The 24,729-nt window shown below is 45.2% G+C and overlaps 1 protein-coding gene across 1 annotated transcript in view; it reads right to left on the bottom strand.

Annotated features, from left to right (window-relative positions):
* The window catches only part of IQGAP2 (IQ motif containing GTPase activating protein 2), a 267,786-nt gene extending 244,742 nt beyond the window's left edge, over positions 1–23,044 (bottom strand). Inside the window, exon 1 of the mRNA XM_036308005.1 lies at positions 22,638–23,044. Within this exon, the coding sequence (XP_036163898.1) occupies positions 22,638–22,683 (46 nt within the window). The 5' untranslated portion in view covers positions 22,684–23,044. The remainder of the gene's footprint in view (positions 1–22,637) is intronic.
* Positions 23,045–24,729: the final 1,685 nt, after the last annotated feature.

Genomic DNA, 24,729 nt, shown 5'->3' with positions numbered 1-24,729 from the left:
GTGATTTGTTATACTAGAGCACTATATAAGAGAATCAGTGGTACATGGGTCTGCATGCCTAGCTCAAGCAGGTGACATTTCTCTCATCCCAAATCTTATTACTGTCTAAACACTTTGAGGTCTGGACTAGGTCCTCAGATTAGTCTTTAAACCATTATAAACTCTCCTGGCCTTACCTATAAACTGGGGATATCTACTCTACTTCCTCTTATAGAATGATGCTGTGAGAACTAAAAATGTGTGAAAACTCTAACAAACAGAACTACGTGTGTGTGTGTGTGTGTGTGTGTGTGTGTGTGTGTTCCTTTTCATTCCCCGGAGCAAAGGTATTCAAATGCAAATCTCCAGTGAACTTGGGGTTTAAGATTTAGTCAGGATCTCACTTCCGGATGGAGAATGTAGGCACTTTATTTGTTTCAATTCTCCCACAGAGACTTTCACAGATGGGCACTCTTCTAATTTTGAAAAGTTACGAATAGTGAAAATTTAACATCCTCATCAACGTGATAGGAATATTAACTAATTTTAATACAGACAGACAAAAAGTAAACAAAAGGACATACGGGAGGGAATAAAAACAAGAAAGAAATATGCCTAAATGCTCACAATGGTTGTATTGGGATAATGACATTAAAGATTATTTTACATTTTTCTTAAATCAGTTGAATAAGCAATGTAAGGACAAGGCTATCCTTGCAGATTAACATGCGGACCTGCCACCTGCCACAGAACAGTGGGAGGCCTGGGCTCTGTGCCTTCCTCTGCATCCCCAGTCTGAGATGTTTCCCTTACTTCCCACACTGCCCAGTAGCACCTCCCATGCCCTTCCCTGGGACCAGCAGCCCTGCAGACACAAAGGGCAACCAGAGGAGTAGCCACTGCTCCGCATGCTGCCCAATACCCGGGAGAGAGCCCCAGGCTAAGAGAGTGAGTACCTGGCTGCCTGTCATCCCTGACCAGCTGAGTGACTGCAAAGTTGTGCCAAAGCCCTTCTGAGGGGCTGGTTCTCCTGTGCGACTCTCTCTGCTCAAACAGAACCCAGGGAGCGAGCAAACAGCTCGGAGTCTAAAATGGTCCAATCTGCTGCCTTTCTGGAGCCAGTCTGCCCCTTCGATGCCCACTCAAGGGGTGCAGCCATCTGTCTCAGGCCGTCCTGCTAAACTCCTCACAGCGCCAGGTGAGCGGCTGCAAGCACCGGTCCTTCTGCTGCCTGACAGCCTGCAAAGCTCAAGCTCAAGTCCCGCCCACACACAGGTCTGTGGGCAGCCCCTCACAACAGATTGCCAAGCGCCGTATGCTGCCCCCCACTCAGGGTGCTCCATTCTCCTCCTGCACATATTGCCAATCTTTAACGCCAAGAGTGGGTCCTTATCAGAGCCTCACTGCTGGACGTGTGGTTTACAGGCCAGCAGCACGGGCACCACCGAGGCACACAGTCTCCGGCCCAGCCCAGCTCCTGAACCTGCAGCTTAACCTGGATCCTCAGACCACGTACAGCACGTCAAAGTGTGAGAAGCACGCACTGGAGAACCTCATTTACAATGTAACGGTGTTGTCAGTATAAACCCCATTACACTAGTCACGGTAGAAATTTTGAGAAGGTAGTTTTAAGTGGTGGGAAACAGCATAATCGCATTCCCAGCAGAAAGACCTCATTATTCATGCACTCTTGAAAGGGGAGGGGGCAGAGCTCAGCTCACTTTATTTCAGAGCCAAAGCCAAGAGCATGAAAGTGAGGCTATTCCATTTTAAATCACCTCCCACGGTCACAAACACTAATTGGTCCAGTAAATGGTATTATAAAGGCTTACGGTGGGAGCTTGGCCAGAACACAACACAACAGCACAAAAAGAAATATCCAGAAAACAATTCTGTTTCTTTACCATCGTAACGATTCTCAACCGGGGACGTCTGGCAACGTCTAGAGACGTTCTGGGTTGTCACAAGTGAGGGGGGTACTACTGGCAACCGGTGCATCAGGGATGCTACCGAACATCCTACAACACGCAGCCCCCAACAAGAACTGTCCAGTCTACAACGTGACTCGTGCTGAGGTTGAGAAACCTTGGCCTTCAGACTTAACCATAGTGTCATTTGCTCTTCCCTCTCAGTGTCCCCCATTACCTACTGCTCCCCCTACCAAGACACCCCCCACCTCCAGTAAAAAAGCCGCACTCCCCTTGCTCAATGGTCCCCCCCCCCCTTCCCTCAGAAAGGCAGGGACAGAGGAGCCAGGGCCCTGTCCTTTCAGCAGGAAGGGCCCCGCTCGGCCCCTCCTCGTCACTCAGGCACTGCAGGCCTTAGGTTGCCTATTATAAAATCATGGGCAGGGTGGGGGCCTCACTGATCCTCTGGTCCGGCTCCCTCAGAGGCGTGTTAAAGGGGCTGCGTCCTGGCCTGCCACTCAGCTCGCAGCCCGCTTCCTTTGTAACACAGAGGAAAAGGAGCCGGGCTCACAGGAACGCAGAGAGAGGAACAATAGCACAAACCCCAGTGCTTGAAGCGCCCAAGCAACTGTTGAATGGCAGGGCTCTATTTTTAGCTCATCTTTCCTGAAAAGGCACCCTGCTTCCCCTTTCCCCCAGTACCCCAGTATCCTCTCCAACACTCTGGCTTCCCCTCGCCTCCAAAGGTTGCTGTGAAGTTCTGTCTAGGAAAGTGAAGCTCATTTCACAGAACAGAGAGAGACTCATCCCGATGGGCAGGGAGACCGCACGTCCCAGTCTGTCCAGAAACGGCCCCGCTGACACCGTTGCTTTGACATAATGAATAGACACACACACACACACACACACACACACACACCCCTTCTTCCACCAGGTTTCTAGGTCTGGACAATGGATTACACTGTAGGCTGTCTTCTGGGACACGCTATTCCCAAGGAGAACGGAGCTCCAGGCCTGACGTACTCTGCCCAGCAGTCAGCCGCAGACGTGAGAGTTAAGCCCATGAGCAATTATGTCTCATTTGGCTCTTGCCGGTGACGTGCCAGCTGACCGGAATTCTGCTCACCCACGAAGGGAAACCCAGAACCGAGCCCACACACTCTAATCTTGGGACTTGAGGGTGTCAAGAGAGAGGTTATTGGCACAGATCCTGGGAAAACCTGCTCTCAACCTGACCCATGAAGTTAGTTACACAACAAGTTCCAATTCAAACTCAGTCGATCTTCCAACTTCTAACACCAGCACGTAAGGAAAACACCAATTTCCGTGTGGCGCACACACTGACCTGTGAGGCCTAAGAGGTTTTATGGAGCTCAGAGGCTCAGGGGAAGGGTAGCACACAGCAGGGCAGGCAAGACGAGTCACTGGCAATTCTTTGTCACACCAGCAATTTCTACCTGAGACTATACTGGCCCAAGTCAATCAAGTCCAGATGGGGCAAGACTTGACATTTCTCACAATCAGCAGGAAAAATAGGAAAACCAGTGCGGGTGAGCTCCCCCCTCCCCAGCCCCCCCTACAATGATTATAGGGCTCTTCAGGAAAAATGACGACTGCAGAACAGGAAACATGGTTCTCTCTAAAACAACTGTTAACAATTTGATGCATGTCTTTCCAGTCCTTCCCCCCACAGGATTTAAGTTCTAAGTTCCCCACGGGGTATCCTGCTTTCCACGTTATTATATAAGCGTTTCTCCACATCATTAGAAACCAATCGGTTTATTTTAAGCTGTCTGTGGTTCTCCGATGGTAACATGAACAGCTGTCTGCTACTCAGACTTCAAAAGTTTATGTGTAACATAAGGTAGTAAATAAAGAGGATGGGGAAAAGAAATACTACAGCAATAAAATTTTAATGAAGAATCCATCTCCCAAAATAGTCTTGGTCACCAGTCTCGAACCTCCCCTTGGATTCTGCTGGAATCAGGGAAGAGGGCAGGCTCCTGCCTTAACTGCACAGTGAGATGGAACAAGCTAATACATACACGGGAAGAAGCGGCCAGGCAGGCAGGCAGGCATGGTCAGGGCCTCCTCAGTGTCTCAAAATCCCTACCCTCGCAGCAGCCACGGTCCTCCACGCACTCTGCCCTCCTCTCCTCTAACCGACCCCACATGCATTCTCAACCCTGGGCCTCAGCTCACACGGGCTCTTCTGGAACGCTTCTTACCCCACCCACTGAGCACTCACTACACGCGAGGCGCTGTGATAAGTGCTTTACATTTGCTATCCTACTTTGTCCTAATGTTGTCATCAGATGGGTTCCCTTACTTCATTTCACAGGAGAGGAAACCAGGGCTGACAGGTAGTAAGCAACAGAGCCCAGCTTTGCAACACTGTGCCATCTCCCTCCCAGAAGGTCCACTCTCAGAGGGCAGTGAGATCAGTCCAAAGTGCTCCTTTGTTGAATGAACTTTACATATATCTCACTTCCTTCCTAAAAGTGTTGGAGCAGGTAAACAAAGATAGATATATTAGAAAAAAATGTATAAATATAAAGAAATAAATAGGGTAAATGGAAAAATGAAAGTAGAGAAGAAAGATGAAGGCAGAAGGGATATTAAATATACCAAAACAATGGGTAAGCCCTAAACACCAAATCAGAAAGGATATATGCACCCCTATGTTCATAGAAGCACAATTTACCATAGCTAAGATTTGGAAACAGCCTAAGAGCCCATCAGCAGATGAATGGATTAGAAAACTGTGGTACATCTACACAATGGAATACTATGCTGCTGTAAAAAAGGAATTCTTACCATTTGCCACAGCATGGATGGAACTGGAGAGCATTATGCTAAGTGAAATAAGCCAGTCAATGAAAGAAAAATACCACATGATCTCACTCATTTGTGGAATATAATGAACAACATAAACTGATGAACAAGGACAGATCCAGAGACAGAGAGGCACTGATTGGACTGTCGGGCCTTGGAGGGAAGGTAGGGGAGGGTGGGGGTAAGGGGGAGAGATCAACCAAAGGACTTATATGCAAGCATATAGGCCTAACCAATAGACACGGACAACAGGGGGTGAGGGCATGAGCGGGGGGATAGGGGGTAACGTGGGGATAAGGACACATATGTAATATCTTAATCAATAAAAAATATATATTTTAAAAAAAACAATCAGTAAGCCCTTCATAATATATATATACATGTGTGTGTGTGTGTGTGTGTGTATATATATATATATATATATATATATATATATATGCCCCAAATTTAGTTCTGTGCTTTCTATCAGCCAAAGCATAAAAACAGAAAGTGGATATTCATAAACTTGAGTTATGGATTTATGTCAAAAAGTCTTGTTACCATAGAAATTATGTTGGAAACAATGTATGTCTCAGCCATCTAGCCTGATCAAAGGACTTCTAAATGAGCCTATTTTCTGCTTAACTGTTGGCTAAAGGACAGGCACTGCAAAGTAAATTGATAGAAACTGCTCTAAAAAAAAAAACCACAGAGTGCCCAGTTCTCTTATTCAGAATGCACTGAATAGCCGTGAGGTCACTGAGAGGGTTTAAATGATCATTATGAGGGGCTTGCTCCTGCACAGTGATGCTATTACTGCTCGCTTTCTCTTTCTGTCTGTCTCTCTCGCTTACTCGGTTTGTGCCCACGGTGCATCTGCCTTCTGATGCTTCCAAATCCTTTCTTTGATATTTGCTGCCTGCACTCTCCCCACTTGCCCTTCTTTCATCTGCTTTCATGATGATGTCTCAGCCTTGCCAATGCCGAGCCCTTGACTTAATGGCACGCACCGGTCAACCCCGCTAACTCACCAACGGCTATACACAATGGCTATACTATTCATGATCAGCCAACGTCATAGGGCTAAAAAATCAGGATGTCTAAAGTTCTTCCTTTTCCCAAATGTAGTGGCTATACTGAGTTGAATAGTATCCCCCCCAAATCATGTGTGCCCAGAACCACAGCATGTGAACTTATTTGGAAATGGGTTCTTTACAGATGCAATAAATTAAAATGAGGACACACTGCATTCTTAAATCCAATGACTGGTGTCTTTATAAGAAGAAAAACCATACATCTCAGGAGAATGTCATGGAACCATGGAGGATGAGATTGGAGTGATGCATCTAAAAGCCAAGGATGCTAAGGATTACCAGTAACACTAGAAGCCAGGAAGAGGGGAGGCAGGAGCCTCCAGCAGAGCCTTCAGAGGGACACGGCTCAGCCGACAACTGGGTTTTGGACTTCTAGCCTCCAGTATGATGAGAGAATACATTTCTATTGTATTAAAGCCACAGAGTTTGTGTTAATTTGCTACAAAAAGGAAACTAATACAATGGCTAAATGCTTTACCCAGAAGACAGAGTACAAGTAACCAAAACTGACTTTTTCCTTGTACCCAACAGGTATGGTAGGCACAAAGCCTGGAGTCACACTGCCTGGGTTCAAATCTGCTGCTCACTGGCTGTGGGATCTTGGGCAAGTTACTTTACATCTCTGTACCTCAGTTTTCTCACTTATAAAATGGAGACAATATTACCAACCTCAAGGGTTGTTATGAGGATTAAATTAGGTGATTCATGTAAAGTGCTTAGAACATATATAGGGCACATATAAGCACTACATGTATTTGTTATTATCAGCACTAGGAGTTAAACTAACAGCAAAGGTAGCAACCAGTCCCCTCCTTTTAGAACTGTGTACACAACAGCCACCTCTCGGGGTCCTGTCCCGTCCTCCCAGGCATGAAGCACTACAGGGTGTCTCTCCCAGATCAGGATCTTCCACTGAGGTAGGACTGTCCCAGCTTCAGTGCTTCCTAGGCTGTTCTGCAGAGCCAACATTTTCTCTTGATAAAACTCCATAAACAATACTTAGCACATTTCTAAACTAATCATTAAGAGACAACAACTTGGTTACGTGGAGTTAGACTGTTATAATTCTCAGCTCATTTCCAACAGGGGTAGAAGAATGACCAGCTTTCCAAAACAGCAGGCTCCCTAGTCCGGGTCCACCTTGGCCGGGCACAATGAAGCTGGGATCCTCCACACTTTCTTAATCTGGACCCGGATTAAGCAGTATTTAAAACGACCAACACCCACCCACAGGAAATAGTTCCTCCTTTCCCTTACTTTCAGTCCACAGATGTTCTAGAGGCCTGGCTTTCATGCTTTTGCTAGCTTTCATGCTGCCAGTCGGTCACAAGACAGCCAAATAGAAATACCAAGTCCAGCAAAACCATAATAACTCACTTAAAAGTACCTGCATTTCAAATAATACTTCTGAGGATAATTGGGATTATCTATGGGATAATTGGGATTATCTAAGTAATATCTTTGAAATTGATGGGAAATATATTTAAGACCTTGCACTGAATGAGTAGGTTCTCTGTACCAGGCACCAAGGACTTTATATAGATTGATTCATTTGATTCTGATTACTATTAGTATCCTCATTTTACAGTTGACAACCAGGGAAGTTAAGACTTTGCCCAAGGTCACACAGCTAGTATATGGAGGAGTCAGGTTTACAACTAAAACAATATTCTGTTTTTAAAATCCTATACACCCCAGAGAGGCAACATGTTACCTCCATTAGCACTGTTTATAGAGAGACCAAAAGCAACTTATTGCCTATGTTCTAATACTATTTAAATTACTAACCCAAAACTAAACTCTTTAAAAAGTTGTACATATGCAAAAATAAATAAATAAAAAAGTTGTACATAATATAAATGAAATACTACATGCTAAACCTTGTGCTACATACCACCTAAGGTCACAAAGAAGTAAATCTTACAACAGCTAGATTTTTATACCCTTTACCATTGTCCCTTTTGAAGAATGGATCCACACATGCCCCTGGGGAGGTAATCTGAACAGGAGTCAGGAGGCCTGCATTCTGCGTTATTACTTGAACCCAAAGATATTTCACCCTTCTGAGGCTGCCTCAACTCACTCCATTGAAATATAAGAGGAGTGTGTGTCCTAATGCCCATGTCTGTTGCCCCCCAAACCCTGTGCTGTGACACCTGGGCCCATTCATCACCCAGCCAAGCCCCATGACCAGTGAGGATGCTGGCCTCTGGCCACCTCCACCCATCTAGCCCTAGAGTGCTCTGTGTATAAGAATGAATTAGAGTTGTCATCTTCACTGGTTTAAAAAAAACAACAACACACACACACACACACACACACACACACAATTCACACAAGATGGGTGTGGCCATTCTTCATAAATTAAACATAGAATTGCCATATGAACCAGCAAATTCCATTTCTGGGTATATACCCAAAAGAAGTAAAAGCAGGGACTCAAATGTATACCTGTACGCCAATGTTCACAGCAGTGTTATTCACAATAGACAAAAGATAGAAGCAATCCAAATGTCCACTGAGGGATGAATGGATAAACAAAATGTGATATATATATGCAATGGATCATGATTCAGCCTTGAAAAGGAAGGAAATTTTGACACATCCTGCAACTTGGGTAAACTCTGAGGACATTATACTAAGTGAAATAAACCAGTCACTAAAAGACAAACATTGTATGATTTCACTTATGTAAGATATCTACAGTAATCAAAAGCATAGAAACAGAAAGTAGAAGGGTGGTTTGGTTGCCAGGGGCTGGGGGGAAAGGGAATGGGGAGTTATTGTTCAATGAGTTATAAAGACAAAAAAGTGGTGATGGCTACACAACAATGTGAATGTACTTAATGCCACAGAACTGTATGCTTAAAATAGTTAAAATAGTACTTTAATGTATATTTTACAATAAACACACATATACAGAGTGAGGGATTTTGACTAATTCAACGAATTACAAACTTTGGCTGTACATTAGAATCTCCTAGGGAACTTTTTAAAATATGTTTTTTATTGATTTTTAGAGAAAGAGGAAGGAAAAGGGATAGGGAGATAGAACCATCAATGAGAGAGGAACATCATCCATCGGCTGTCTCCTGCACACTCCCTACTGGGGATCGAGCCTGTAACCCAGGCATGTACCCTGACCAGGAATCGAACTGGTGACCTCTTGGTTCCTGGGTCGAGGCTCAACAGGTGAGCCACACCTGCCGGGCATCCTAGGGGAATTTTTTAAAGTATTTATTCATTGCCACTAGTGGGAGGGTGGACATGGTGGTCCCGATGTGATGCAGCCAAAGGAAACAGTGTCACTCGGGAGGCACTCATACCAGGAGGCAGACCTGGGTTCCTCAGGACAGTCAACGTCACTGAATGGAGAGGGATACAGGAGCTCCAGCCAGGGGTGGACCAAAGGGACATTACAGCCAAAGGCAACGTGAGAAACTTGACTGGACCCTGGATCCAAACCAAGGACAGATGGGGAAAATCTTGGTGTGGAATTTATGTTGGATGGTGAACTTGAACCCGGGGTACTGAGGATGTGGTTGTGAAGGCGAGCGTCCTTGTCGGTGCCTGAGACACGTGCTGAAGCGTTTAGTGGTGAGCTGCTAATGTCTGCACGTGGAATGGTGTGACAAGGTGCTAACAGTTGGTGAAGCTAAGTGAAATGAATGGATGTTCACTGTATTGCTCTTTGAGGTGTTGAGGGTTCAAAAATATTTAATAGAAACACAAAACCATAAATACCTATGCCAGAACCCTACCCCAAAATAAATACACCGAACATCTGGGGATGAGACCTAGGAAATCAGAGATTTATTTGTTAAGTTCCTCTGGAGATTCTAATGGGCAACCAGGTTGACAACTAAGCTACAAGAGCTCTAAGCCAGGATGTGACATGACGATGGTGTGGATGGCAGTCAAAGACGTGCAATTAACCTGGGAGGCTGGCCCTCTGGGAAATCTTCTCGGGCCCCCAGATGACCCAACTGTCCTGCCTTTCACCCCTCTTTTATTTAACAATAAACCACAACAACCTCAACTTTATAAAGAAATGAGTTCTATCAGCAGAGTAGGAGACAAAAGGTAAACCTTTCCAGGTTTCATCGCTGAGTTGTTAAAAAAGCAGATTTCCTGTGTCACAAAGACGTCTCCCTGCACGAAACATTCTCCTAGCAGAGTCTCAAAGATGCAATTCTTGATAAGTCTTTTTAATTTTCAGGATCCTATTACTCACCTGTGTTTTCAACATTTACACTCCTAGTAAGAGAAATGCTCCAATGGACAAGGAAGGACCTGGCCAAAGATTATATATTAGGATTTGGAAAATGGATATATCAAACAAATTGTTACCAAAAGCCAAGAACTTGCCTTTAAAGCTGGAGGAGGGGGAAAGAAGTCCCATTCCAAACAGCATATGTCACAAAAACTAAAGTGGCACTATTTTGAGATAGGTGATTAAGTGATAAACCCTTTCCAACACTATTAAGACTACATCAAATGGTCATGCAAATAATATAAACTCATTTTTTTTCAGATGTAGACGGAAGCTCAGAAAAGTCATACCCAATGTCACAAAGTGACACCTCAATCTAAGACTTCGGATGCTAGATGCTGACCTTGCCATCATGGTGTTTCATGTCTCTCATCATCTTAAGGTGACAATACTTCATCACAGCTACCTGAGTTTACAACATAATGGCAGGGGACAATGGCAGCTTCCAAGAAGCCAAGAAGCCCATACCAGGGGTGGGCAAACTTTTTGACTCGAGGGCCACAATGGGTTCTTAAACTGGACCGGAGGGCCGGAACAAAAGCACGGATGGAGTGTTTGTGTGAACTAATACATGTTAACACTGCTGCTGGTGAAGGAGCGGAGGGGAGAGCAAGAGAACCCTCCGCTCTTTCGGCTCCGCGGGCCGGATAGAACAGCCGAACGGGCCGGATCCGGCCTGCGGGCCGTAGTTTGCCCGTGGCTGCCATAGACGGATCTGGTTTTGACTGTTCACTGTTCACAAATATTTTCCTACCAAGTTGAGGGACTAAGATAGCAAAGGCCATCTCCAGTGGAGGGACTCTCCAAAGCTCCTTATCATGTTTATATAAGGCTCCAGTCACACTTGACCCCTGAAGGCCCTGGGTCTGCAAACCCCATGTAAGTCCTGTCATGCACACACAGCACCCTGCACCTCCTAATGCATGAAAGAGAAGTCATGGGTGTTCTATGTCCTTCCAGGCTCTTGAGGTTCTCCTTGAGTCCAGAGAATAATCCCCTCCTTTTATGTCAGCAACCTTTATTATATGTGGACACTATTCTTGATTCCTTATTGCCTTTTACAGATAAGCTTCCTATAGTCTTTCTCTCCACAAATTTTAAAAACCTTGAGTAGCTACTGCGCACCTGGGCTTTTGAGTATGTCACCATTGCTAACTTCACTATGTTGATTCCTTATGTTTTTAATCGAACCTCTCATTGTCTCTATACAGCGTAACAGACAGAGTCCTGGACCTTCAACACTTCAGTCTTTCCATCTCTGTCTCTCAATCTCTCTCTCATGCACACGCACAAATGCACACATACATGCATACACACACATATATACACCTGGAAAATTACACCTCCTTCCAATAATAACAGACCTTAATTTTCCCAAGACACAGTTTATAGCTAATGAGAACTTTGTATCTTGAGCAGTAAAAGGTAACTGCTGTAATTTTTCTAACTATAGACACATTTTTATAGTAGGAAATTTAGAGAAGGAAAAAAAGTGTTTCATTCATCAACGATCTCGAACAGCAATTTTCAACTGGTGCACCGCAAGAATTTTTTATAGCATTCTTAAAATTTTACTTATTTATCGATTTTTTAGAGAGAGAGGAATGGAGAGAGAAACACCGATGTGAGAGGGAAACATCGATCTGTTGCCTCTTGAACATACCCCGACTGGGGATGGAATCCACAATCTGGGCATGTGCCCTGACCAGAAACTGAACCCTCAACCTTTCAGTATAGAGGATAACACTCCAATGAACCATACTGGCCAGGGCCCACAAGAATTTTTAAAACATGCAATGCCTGGCTATTTAGTCAGGGGTACTGACCTCTTTTCCCTTCGATTGTCAAATAAAAAAAATAACAACAGCCAACACAACAATAGCCATGAGATGAAAAAGGTTGAAAGTCACTGATCTAGAAAGAATCACTGCAGACATGTTGACTGACTTATGTACCCGGACATTGGAGCTATAGCAGAGACCAAAAGACACGGTCCCCACCCTCAGGGATTATATTGCTGTTCTATTTTATCCGTGCTTTCCTCAGGGCAATCCATGTAGTATTTTCAAAACACACTGGCTTTGTTTTTATTGAAAGGTAACACATGGAAAAAAACAATTTCAAATAGTATTCCCACCCTTGCCCTCAGTCCCCCACACAAAGGCAACCTTTAAAGAGATGTTTGCATAACCTTCTAGAGATATTCACAGGTACACAGGTTAAGTGTACTTTCCCTGTTTGGTTGCTAAATGTTGTTTGTCCTACTGTACAGATTAAAGATTTTCAGAGATTTCAAAACTGCTACATGGAAGCCCATTAAAAGTTTCATTTCTTTCTCAGAGTTCACCTAATTGAATGTGAAAGTTATAGCCAGAGTCAATGAGGAACATGCAGGTACAATCCTCTGAACTGTTGGCAAATTCAAACTGACAACAGCAAACATTCTAGTATTGGAGAACTGAGGAAGAAAGCTCTGGGACCGTCACACAGTCAGTGCCTACGCAAGGCGAGGACTCATGTGGCCCTGCTTCTCGTGGAGAGAGAACTGTATCTATCTAATATCTATTTTTTAATGAGTATTTTCTTTTTTTGGAAAATAAAACTCAGAGATAGAATGAAAGTGAAAACATGTTTGCATTTGACCGTTTCTCAGACAAACTTCCTAATAGGAGCAAGACTCTGGAAAGACAATGGATCATATGGGGGGGGGGGGGGGACCAAAGCTTAGGGGGTGGGTGGAGAGAGAACTCAGACTCTGTATGACTGACATCTTGCCAGGCCCCCTACCACACCCTGTAAAGCCTACCTGGTCAGCCCAGAGCTGAGGCAGAGAACTCCAAAGTGATGGGTGTACCCAAGAACCCAGGTAGGAACCAGCCAAGTCTGGCTGATTCCAATAATCTCTTTTTGGGGAAGTGAGTAGACAGGTCAACAGGAAACATTTATATGAAACTTGCCGGAACTAAACAAACAAATTGGCAGAAAGGGGAGGGAGGTAGAATGAATGAGGAATCAAAGTGAGCAAGTGAAAAGCAGCCCAGTTTCTCTATTTCTAATGGTTCCAACGTTCCAGTTATTCCTGTAAGTTGAGCTTCATTGGGGCCATGGAACTAAAACTTCACTAACTTTCTAGAGGTAGTAAACCCTAAGGGGTGTCTGATGAACTCTGTACTTCCCCCTCCTCTTCCCCACCTCCCTTCAAACACCAGGTTGACCAGAAGGTTGGCTGATCCTGGTAGCCAAGTCAAGCTCTGCAATCTGAACCAGGCACAAAGATGAACTTACTCAAGTAGCTCCTTCCCATTTTGATAGCATTATGCACCCCTATGTTCATAGCAGCACTATTTACCATAGCTAAGATTTGGAAACAGCCTAAGTGCCAATCAACAGATAAGCGGTACATCTATACAAGGAAAACAGTGGTACATCTACACAATGGACTACTATGCTGCTGTAAAAAAGAAAGAATTCTTACCATTTGCAACAGCATGGATGGAACTGGAGAGCATTATGCTAAGCGAAATAAGTCAGTCAGAGAAAGATAAATATCACATGATCTCACTCATTTGTGGAATATAATGAACAACATAAACTGATGAACAAAAACAGATCCAGAGACAGGGAAGCATCGATCAGACCATCAAATCTCAGAGGGAAGGTAGAGGAGGGTGGGGGTAAGGAAGAGAGATCAACCAAAGGACTTGTATGCATGCATATAGGCCTAACCAATGGACACAGACACCAGGGGGATGAGGGCATGAGTGGGGGGTTGTGGGGGCAATGAGGGGATAAGGACACATATGTAATACCTTGATCAATAAAGAAAAAGAAAAAAAAAAAGAACCCTTGGGCTTTCAAACCAGCAGCAGCAGCAATGAGCCATGTAACCATGAAGGAGGCAACAGGATGGCTAGTAACTGCAGAGTGACAATTCCTCACTAAGGTAGTGACAACTACCACAACCATTTCTTTTTAAAAAAATCTTCACCAGAAGATATGGTTTTCATTGATTCTAGAGAGAGAGGGAAGGAGAGGGAGGCGGAGAGAGAGAGACATCAATGTGAGAGAGAAACATCGATTGCCTCAGGCACACACCCAGCCCTGGGATCAAACCCAAACCTACCACGATCATTTCAAAAATGACCCAAAAAGCAGTGTAGAAACTCAATCCCCATCCAACTTCCTTTGGAAATAGTAATATCTACATTGGGGTGTTTTTTTACGTATATCAACAATACTAAATTTGATCTCCACCCACATTGAGATGGGCTCCATTGCCATATAGATGAAGAATTTCCCCATGCGTATATGCTTTCAAGAGACTATGGAGCCAAGATTTTAAATCCTTCCTGTTAAAGTGAGAAAGGGACGCGGGAATGGGAGACAGTGAGGGGCTATGGTGGTAAGGGTGGTTTTGGTGTCATCACCGTCACTGTTTAAGTGCTGACTCTGTGGAAGCACATTCTGAACAGTAAAGTTTCTTTCTTTAAAAAGAAGATTTTTTTCCAATTACAGTTGACATACAATATTATATTAGTTTCAGGTGTACAACACAGTGATTAAACATTTATACAACTTATGAAGTGATCACCCCAGGAAGTAGAGTACCCATCTGACCCCATACAGAGTTATTACAATAGTATTGACTATAGTCCCTATGCTGTATTTGACATCCCCGTGACTGTTTTGTAACAGGCAATTCGCACATCTTAATGTTTTCATGCATTAAGCCATTTCACCCTTTGAACATGCACTTTCCCACCTGCATTTTATAGGTAAAAAAATAAACAAAAACTAACAAACAAACAAAAAAATGGAGGCACAGAGAAATCAAAATAACTCGCATAGGTTCCACAGAGAGTGAAAGTAAACCTAAACTCAACATTAAATATTTGCCTGGCACTTGAAAGCTACTGAGATTATCTTTAATTTGACAGATAATAGAAGCATGTTCCTCGTTTGCACAAACAGTACAGTGTAGATATTTTAAGGAAGAGCTGTAATAACAGCAAATATTAAAGAAAGTATTAAGCCTCTTCTAGGTGCCACGGTACCAGGGTACCAGGCTACCAGCTGCTTACTGAGCATAAACATTACTTAAGTATTTGAAATATATGTTGACTCAATCACATTCAAGTCAAGTCTTTTTTTTATATGGAGATGACTAAGGAAATGCATTGACACTGCTTAAGTTTAAATTCATTTTGGCAGTAAAATATGAGAATTGAGACAAAATTATCAGGAACTAATCTACCTTAATTTTTTTTAAATGATATGAAATGTCTTCCATCAGAGATTTAGTAGTAATGGAAAAGGAGAATAATTAAAAGTCATCTTTGGGGGGATCCCACGCAATATCATAGGGATATCCTTCTATCTTTAAGCAATAGCAGAATAAACAATCTGTAGTTTCCCTGCAATGTGGGGATGACCTGGTGCACGTAAGCCTATCAAACAGTATTTCGCTAACATTCAACTGTTCCAAAAACTGTGAATAAGTGAAAGAGTGAAACACTTACTTTAAGTTGTCCTAGAGGGAAAAAAAAAATGGAGGAAGAGGACATTATACAACCCTTACTGTCCAGACACCCCTGCAAGGATTAGAATTGCCAGGCTTGGAGCCTCCCTTTTATACAAAAAGTCTCTCCAGCTCATTAGCCTTCCCAGTGGCTCCTAAGAGCACTACCTCCACCTCCATCCTTAAGGAGCTGATCTCACTTAATCCCTTCGTCAGTGGGGATGTTGGACTTGATCTTCCAAATCACATTTGTTTCCCAGAAGGGAGAAAAGCAACCTTAAAGCCATACCAAAATAAACACAAAGCTGTATAGAAATCAATGCCTGGGTTTGGATGTGGTCCATGTGTATGCTCAAATCAAAAACACAGTGAATTCAGTAAATAAGCATGCAGGCATGTGCTGTGTGTTTACACTTACTTGACAAAAACCTGCAAGCACAGTGAAGAGGTAACCACACAGAGGCGTTTTTTCCCCCTTGCACAAGGGTCCTCGCCAAGATCCTTGCCTACCCCTTTTTTCTTACCTGCTCTCAAAGAATTTACCTTCTGGGATAGTTTAGGGTTAGTTGTCTGTCTCCCTGACTGGAGTCTGCTAGGCTCCAGCAAGAGAGTCTACCCCTACCTCTCTTCGTATCATTGAATGGCATCAATTCCAAAAGCATAATCACTGTACAGTAACTTCTAGTCTATCCTAAGCAGAACTACCTGACAAACCAGCCCATCCAAAAGAATTCCCAAACCCAGAAGCATGGCTAAGATGCCTCTGAGCCAAAGAGAGAGAGAAGAGGGCAGCAAAGGCACCCATCCCAAGCCCCACCCACCCTCCCTCAGTTCCCAACACCATGCACTCCAACCACACCTAACCTTCCCACCATTCCCAACTTCACTGGACCACTCATCAATGGAAGTGTAATGAAAAGTTTAAAAGGAAAAAAAGATCCTTTTGCTTCCGTGAGAGAGTGGCTCAAGCTTCTCTCCCCAAGACAACTCAACTTGCCCTTAGTTGCCTACATATAAAGGATTCCATGATAAACCCATTCCAGCTACAACTCTGTTCCACAGCACCATCCATACACCCTGAGCTTCAACCTCACCAAACTACCCACACAACAAATACACTGAGATGCCTTTCAGTTTTCCTCTGACCTTCCTTCAAGGTCATGTTCAAACTCAAAACTTTTGTGGCAGTCCCCATTGCCCCCATTTAAACCGGTCAATCACTCTCATGTCTTCACTGCGACAGATCTTGAAGGTACACTAATCTATATATATAAAAGGCCAGCGACCGGACCAGAAGAACGACCAGAACCACCAGAATGACCAGTGGCTATGACGGCCCATCCCCACCAGCCCGGCCTGATGGGCCCCCATTGGGGCAGGTCAGCTGGACCCCACCCATGCATGAATTCATGCACCAAGCCTCTAGTATAAGCGCTATTCTTTACCTTCCAGGTTTTCTTATAAGCTGTAAACATCTTAGTCATTTTTCCTTTATCTATAGTAGGCTGTACATGTTAGGTGCCCAATTAATTGAATGACTGCTATTTGTTTCACACATGTGCCAGGAACCCACAACAGCCACTGTTACAGGAATATAAAACACCTTTCAAACTACAGGAGAAACCCTCAGGGCTACAAGGGCAGTCAATGGCCAAGTCTGAATTCGAACCCACATCTACTCAACTCCAACGCTTCTGCCATTTCATCAACACCATCATGCCTTTCAAGGGAGAAAACTGAAATAGAACAGGAAGGTGAAAAAGTATCGGTCAGTCAGCTCACTGCAAGCTTCTGCCTGATTTCTCATCAACCTCAAACTTTAAGGCATGGTCAGTGTATGTAATAAAGTGTGTTTTACAAATTATCGTATTTCTAGTCATTGGAGCATGCCATTATGTTATGGAAAAGCCTTTCTTTTATTTCAGTGCCTCGAAGTGCGATGGTAAGTCTCTACATAGACGTGCAATCCTTTAATGAGGCCTGAATGTACTCTGTAAAAAGCCCACGTATTCTATGCTTTTCCTTGGGGCAGGTGGGTTGGGGGATCAACTTTAGAGAATCCCATGCATCATCTTTTAAGCTCGTACTATCCAAATGGCTACAGGTTTCTGAAGTTTGATGAAGTCATGGCAAACGCCTTAAACAGACACAAGGGGTGAAACACCTACAGTCCATTCAAGGGAGGTGAACTGGCCATAGCCCATGAGCTTCAGGTTCTGAATATAGACAAGCGCTGGCTTTCCAGTTCCCACTGTAACCTGCTAACGGCAGGAGACAACATCCTGGATTTCAGCTTCTTTGTGAAATGGGGAAGCTAGTGGCCTGCTCAAAGATAATGAGCAGCTGATAACAATAGCACAGGAAGAGCAGCCGCTAGGAATACTTCACACACCTTAATTCCACACCCATGCTGAACTGCCTACCACCCTGTCCGACTTATCTGACTACCAAATCAGAAGCGGAGTGTCCTTTGTTTCTCTCTTGGTTATTTTGTGTGGATACTAACCTTTTAAATAAAATGAGCTGTTAAAAGCTTTTGGAGTAGAAAGGTGAGGGGTAACAGCAAAGGGGTTAGCTAACATCCTAAGTAACACTAAAATCTAAAACAAACTCTGTATTGCAAGCTTCAACTCTCCCAAACAAGTCATTTGGCTAACAACATGTGTAATTAAAGTTAAAAGCATACTAAAACAACACTTTAGCTGTTGACCTTAAAGCTCCTCGTGCAATGCTCAACCGAAACATTAGCATATGAAGGAGTGACTTGACTTTTTGTCTCCCAAAGACAGCATCACAGGGACACTGCACACATCTCAAACCTTCTGCAGTTCGAATGAAAGCACTAACAGAATGTTAGAGCCATGCTGCATTAAACACAGATGCATTCAATCCTGTTTTACACACCCAAGTTTAACTAGTTCAGAACTGACATTTTTTCATCTCCGGCTGATGCTGGTAAAGAGGTAAGTTTACTTATTGGAGTGGGCAACTCCAATATTCCAGTTACCAGGTGATTTAGAAATCCCACTATTCAGACAAGAGCATTATTCAAAAGCTCAAAGCATCGGCCAGAACCTTCCTTCCTCTGCAACACACACACACACTCTCACTCACACATACACTCACACACACACACACAGGGTGTATGTTGCTCGTTTTAAAAGAAACCAACAGTGAAACCTTGATTACTATTAATTTTACAATGTTTCTCATGAGAGGAAAGGAATGCAAAAGGTAGATAACCACAGCTCCTACTACATGAACGTTGATTACAGACCCACAGTAGGCACTTAAATGTTGAATGAGTTAGTGATAAATCTGGTCCCAAAGCCCCACTTTTGCCCTTACTGGCCTTTTTAACTCTCAATTTTAACTAGAACAAAACTTTTGAGAGATCATGGTAGAAATGTTATTTTAAGAATTACTTTGAAAATACATCATAATTCATTACAACAGCACAAAAGTCATTTCTGAACATATACCTAAAGTGTCATTTAAATTTGGTTTTGAGTGTAAAAAAACATTCTGGTTATAATACATACTCTTCTAGTTTTGTCTAAATTAGTACAGCAGTTTCCACCTTTCCCTTTTTTTTTTTTTTTATTCTTTCCTGCAGAACTGCATCTAGTGAAAAGCTGATATTTTAAGTTTGTTCTGTAGTAATACCACACAAAATAACTTCACAGGTTGCAGGGGATGTGGCCAACATGAAAGCAGCAGGAATTAAACAGAAAGTGGTCTCTTTCGTTTTAATTCACTGCACCAATGTGTAATCAGGAAGATTTCAGCAATCTCTCATGCCAGAAAAAAAGAAGAAGGAAAGAGAGAAATCTGAGAAGGGCGCCTTCCTGGAGAACTCATTGAGAAATCTCTCAAGTACAGCTCACTCCACAGTGTTTTACAGACACTCAGCCCGGCAGAGAGGAAAGATACTCTAACAGTCTGAGCTGAGCTTATTTACCCTGTACAAGAATTACTAAATTAAAAGGCATTTCAAGGGGAGAAGGAGAGATGGCAAACAGAAGACCAGACCTGAAACAACTCTAACAACTTAATTCAAACTACCAAAATGCTGTTTTTAAAGCCCTGTCTCAAGTTCCTTTTACTCAAAGTGTACAACACTGGAACTGAAATGGTAACAATGAACAGGGAATGTATCGGGACTTTGCTTATTTTTAAATGTCTGGGATAAAGTCTGTTTGGTATAGTTTGAGGTTTTATTGAACCTGTACTTACCAAACCCACAAAAAGTAAAACGTGAAGCCCGATCATGCAACACACAAGGACAAGCCTGCCTTGTCCTTGTGTTGACAGAAGCCCAGAAAGCCAACAACAACCAGAAATGATCTATCCTAAGACATCATATCATCCTCTTTTGCATCAATAGTCAATCTTAGGTAGCACTTATTAACACTAATGTATATGCCACCAGATACTTTCAAAATAGATTACGAACATGTGCCAGTCACACAACTGGTATCAAAATCAGAGAAATGTTCATTTTAGGACCTTACAGGCTGTGGCATTAAAGCTTTAACATTTCAGGGCGGTCCAAAAGTCCGGAAACTGGCAAATATTTCCCACTTTCTACTACATGAAGTGACCAAAGAATGCCAGCTCTTCATGACCTGGGGGAAGGGAAACAGGAGTGATTCTGACAAGGTGGCTTATGGGACCAGAATCGGGAGGAAAGCTGGATGATGATTTCCTAAGACAGTGGCCATGTGGAGCGCTCTTCATGCCCGTGGGATCTGACTTCCTCGACTGCTGCTTCTGAGGGGTGTGATTAATGAAAACGAAGCAACATGTCAGATGCACATGCAGAGACAGATGGAAAGCTGCATGAACACACTCCACTCACTGCAACTTTTCACACCACAATGAACTAGTGAAGGGCCGCACACGGAACAGACCATGGTTTAAAAGGTGACATATTCACCCAGTTTCCAGACTTCGTGGTCATCTTATAATTTGACAGTGATGCTACTACAAGCATGTCAAACTCGCGGCCTAGGGGCCACATGCGGCCCACATGGATTTTTTGTGGCCCAGCCAATATAATGTTATGTAAGAAACGCTTTAATAAAAATGTCTTAACTTAATTTTTACAATATTCTGTTATACATAATTATGAATAACGAACTACAACGTTCGCTAATGACTGATTACTATGATAATGTTGCATCCATTTCCCTTACACGCCTTACATGCAGGTGCACCATTTCTCTCCACTAATACTAGCAGCAAATATTTTAGCAGCCGATTGTCACATCATTAGTCTTGGACTGATTTGTTTGGTGCGCGCAACAGGAAATATTTTGCTCTCGGAGAACAAGAAAAATAGATTTATTTTTGTTACACTTATTAATTTGTGCAGTTATTCAGTGTCTGGTAAGTGAATGTTCAAGAAAAAATGTTAATTTTATTAAAATGTTCTATTATTTTATGTTAACAATTACTCATTTATTTCAGCCCTTCGTATTCAGCATGTCTCTATCCAAATAAACCTACGTTTCTATGAAAATTGAAGCTTTTGTGTTTTTTTTTGCGGCCCACATAAACAAACCTTGTTTGGCCCGTGTTAGCCTTTGAGTTTGACATGCTTGTGCTACTATATGTTCTGGGAGCTTGTCACATATATAAAGGGCTTTCTCCAATTTGGATGAGCCCAGCATGCCTCCTTGCACCCAAGGAACTCTGCTGTCTGTGTGGTTTACCAAAGTGCAAACTAAGGCTGCAAAGAACTGGGTCTTGGTTAACTGCTGAATGCATTTCCCTAGAGCACGGAGGCTTCAGCCGACTCCCCAGGCCTCCTCCTCACTGCCTGACACCAGCAGGGTCACGCTGGAAAATGAACTTGCCATCTCTGACACTCCATTCCAAGGAAGGGGAGCGGGAACTTACACAAGTTGACTACTCCCCTTTTTATTCTTAGGCAAGTGTGTGGGCCTCCCAACCAGGCAAACCACAAAAAAACAACCCTACGACTCCACCTTACCCAAAACCTGGTACTTTTGCCACCAAGGCCAGCCTCCACAAAGATTAACCTGTGGTCCTTGGCCAAGCCTCACTAATAGGACCAACCCTGGAGAGAGAGAGAAGGAGAGGGAGAGGGAGGGGGAGAGAGAGAGAGAGAGAGAGAGAGAGAGAGAGAGAGAGAGAGAGAGCGCAAACGAGCGCCAACTTTCTGTTTGTTTTAGAAGAAATACTTCCTGGCACATGTTTAGTAAAGACTCTGAACTCTGCACACGAAGCCACGTGGTTGGTGCTAATCTGGCTCCATCCACCCCCGACCCGCCTCTAAAGCAACCTCTCTCAGAGGGCAGGCCCTGGGGTAATGGACACCGTCTCGTTCTAGTCACGCGCGCTCCTCTCTCCGCGGCAGCCCTCCCGCGTCACGGCACTGTCCCCGCGGGGTTAGAGGGGAGCGAGGAGACGCTGGGGCCGGAGGTGTTCCCTTCGGCAGCAGCACGAAAGGGTTCACATCTGTGGGGCCCAAACTGGCTCCTTCGGCTCAGGTGAAGCCCGAGGGAGCGCGATAGGAGGAAATGCCTGCCTTCCAGAAAAGCCGCGCTGGCCACGCGAGCGCAGTGCGCGGGCACACCACTTCGGCGCCCACCTGTAGCCGCAGCAAACAAACTTTCCTTTCCTTCCGAGTCGGCCGAATCCGGTCCCTTACGCCACCCCCTGGCCCAAGCGGGCAGCGGCCTGGAGCCCCGCGGGCTCCTCACCTGATACCCATAAGCCCCCAACCTGGTCGGTCCCAGCGCGCAGACCCAGCGCTGCCGGCGCGCCCCGGGGCGGGGGTGGGAGGGGGGGGGGGGGGTGCGGGTAGAGCGTAGGTGTTGCCAGCTGGGGATCTGAAATGTGTGGGGAGAGTGGGAGGGCGTCGCTTCCTCCCCTTTGCAACTCCACCTCCCAACTTTGCAGCCACACAGCCGCTGTCCTCCCGCTCTCCCCGCGGCGCGCACCCGGCTCCCTCGGCTTTTCCAACGCGTTCCTCGGGGAGAGGGTTCCCCGGCGGTGGGAACCCGCACGCCCGGCGCACTTACAGCCATAGCGGGGTCTCTGCAAGGACGGCAGCTCCTCGTGGGGCATCCTGCGCGGCTCCGGGGGCCCGCCCCGGGCGCGCCCCCCGCGGCTTCCCTCGCTCGCCAGGCTCGCCGGCTCCGCGCCCCGCCGGCGCGCTCGTATCCGGCTTCTCGCTGCCCTCCCCGAGCCGTCCCGGGATGGGCGACCGGCTCCCTCGCTGCTCCCTCGTCAGCGCCCGTGCAGCCGCCGCGCGCTGACACCGGAGCCAAAGTGAACTCTCCTTCCTCGCTCCCTCTCGGCTGCCGCCGCCTCCCTCGGCAGGTTTCCTTTCTCCTCCAGCCCGGCCCCGTTATCCAACGCGCAGCGAGCGCGCCGCGGCGCAGCGACCCCTATCGCGTGTGGGGCGCAGCGCCCGGGCCGCGAGGACCCGCCCCTGCCCGGCCGGGGAGAAAGTGGCTGCGCGGTCGCGGGGCCGGGATCCCCTGCAGCTGGGGCCGGGGCAGAGCTGGCGGCCAGGACTGCAGCGCCCGCCTGACGCTTCACGTCTGGAGCGTTAGAGGGTGGAAGTGAACCCCCGCGCGCCAGAGCAAGGAAAACCGCAGAAGACGCAGGCAGCCCCCGTCGCCCAGCGTGTTGCTGTTACAGGACAAACAGCGCGGTTCCTTTTCCTCTGGGGAGATGGAGCCTTGATCTCTCGTCTTCCCCCGCCCCCCCCCCCCCTACCCCTTCGAAAGTTGCTTCTCTGCCTCCTTGTCTACAAAATACAGGGTTCCCCTTTCATGACAAGAAACAGAGTGTTTGCTGGAGGGGCGAGATACCCAAGCAACCACTCAAAACACAACTAGGAGTCACCCTCTTTTCGCCTTCGGCCCGCCCTGCCTCTCTCCCGCGCGGTAAAAAACTACGGCCCAGCCCAGCTGGGGTCGCACACACCAAAACCTCTTCCGGCGAGGCTTTTAAGGAAATTAAACCACATGGGGCCCGTCTAAAAAGGGGGGTTTTCGTGCGGTCACCTGGAGCTGCTTTTCTCTTTGTGCCTCAGAGGGATAAGGTCTGGAGGAATGGGGGGCTCTTCTATGCCTGTGCCCTCAGCTGCTTGTCAAAGGTGCAGTGTGTGGGTGACCAGCTGGATGCAAAATAAGAAACAGGTAGAGTGATAAGGGATTTAGCTGAAGAAAAGGTGGCATAGTGGCCCCGTTTTTAAGTATGCAAAGACACAGAAAGTGGCCACCTGTTTTCCGTTTCATATGGGCGGTGTAGTCCTTCTCTAACTTGAAACTCAGATTCTTGGGCCCCACCCTCAGAGTTTCCAGTTCAGTTGGTTCGGGGACCATGAATTTACATTTCTAACAAGCGGTCAGATGATGCTGACACCAAAGAGCTGCAGACCGTGCTTAGAGTGGTTATTAAAAAATAGGCACAAGGCGTTTCAGTTGGACTTGGGGAAATCTCAATCAGAGTGACAGCAGGAGGATTCTAACTACCACCCATTCCCCCCCCCCCCAACCTCCCAAGCATTAGATTCTCACTTGGTTGGAATGGGTTGAGTGGGGTGTTTTCTTCCTTAAAAAGCAGTTGCCACTCATTTTAAGAGCAAATCAAAGGTGAAAAGGCCACATTTTGAAGCACAGCATCTCATCAGCCAGTGTTCACCCAGAGGGAGAGAATTTCCTGTATTTCAGGAGATGTTGACTTGACTTGAATGATATCTAAAGTTCATCCCACCTCTATGATTCGATTCCATGTATTAAGTACTAACAAGCCTATACTTGCACATACCCATTTTTAGTACAGTGTGTGATTTAGGGCCAAATCAATGGGTAGTCTATGTTTTTTGGAGGTGGTAAAAAATCACTGTGAATTAGAATGGTCAAGGAAGGTAATAGCATTTGAAAGCGTGGCTTGAGGTGGACCTTGAAAAATGGATGAGTTGGATGGAGAATGTCCACTCCTGGAAGACAAGCAGGGACAAGTGACAAAGGGATGGGGCATGAGAGTGGGAGAGTATAGAAGCCTTGAAACTGGTATCAGACCATGAAGGGCACTGAACGTCAGGCTAAGAAGACTGGACATTATCATAGGATCAGTTGAGAGTTCTTAAAGGGTTCCGGC

This window comes from Myotis myotis, unplaced genomic scaffold (assembly GCF_014108235.1).
Source record: "Myotis myotis isolate mMyoMyo1 unplaced genomic scaffold, mMyoMyo1.p scaffold_m19_p_5, whole genome shotgun sequence".
NCBI lineage: Eukaryota > Metazoa > Chordata > Mammalia > Chiroptera > Vespertilionidae > Myotis > Myotis myotis.
The sequence above is the reverse complement of the archived record's forward strand: the minus strand, read 5'-3'. Positions and strand labels throughout refer to the sequence as shown.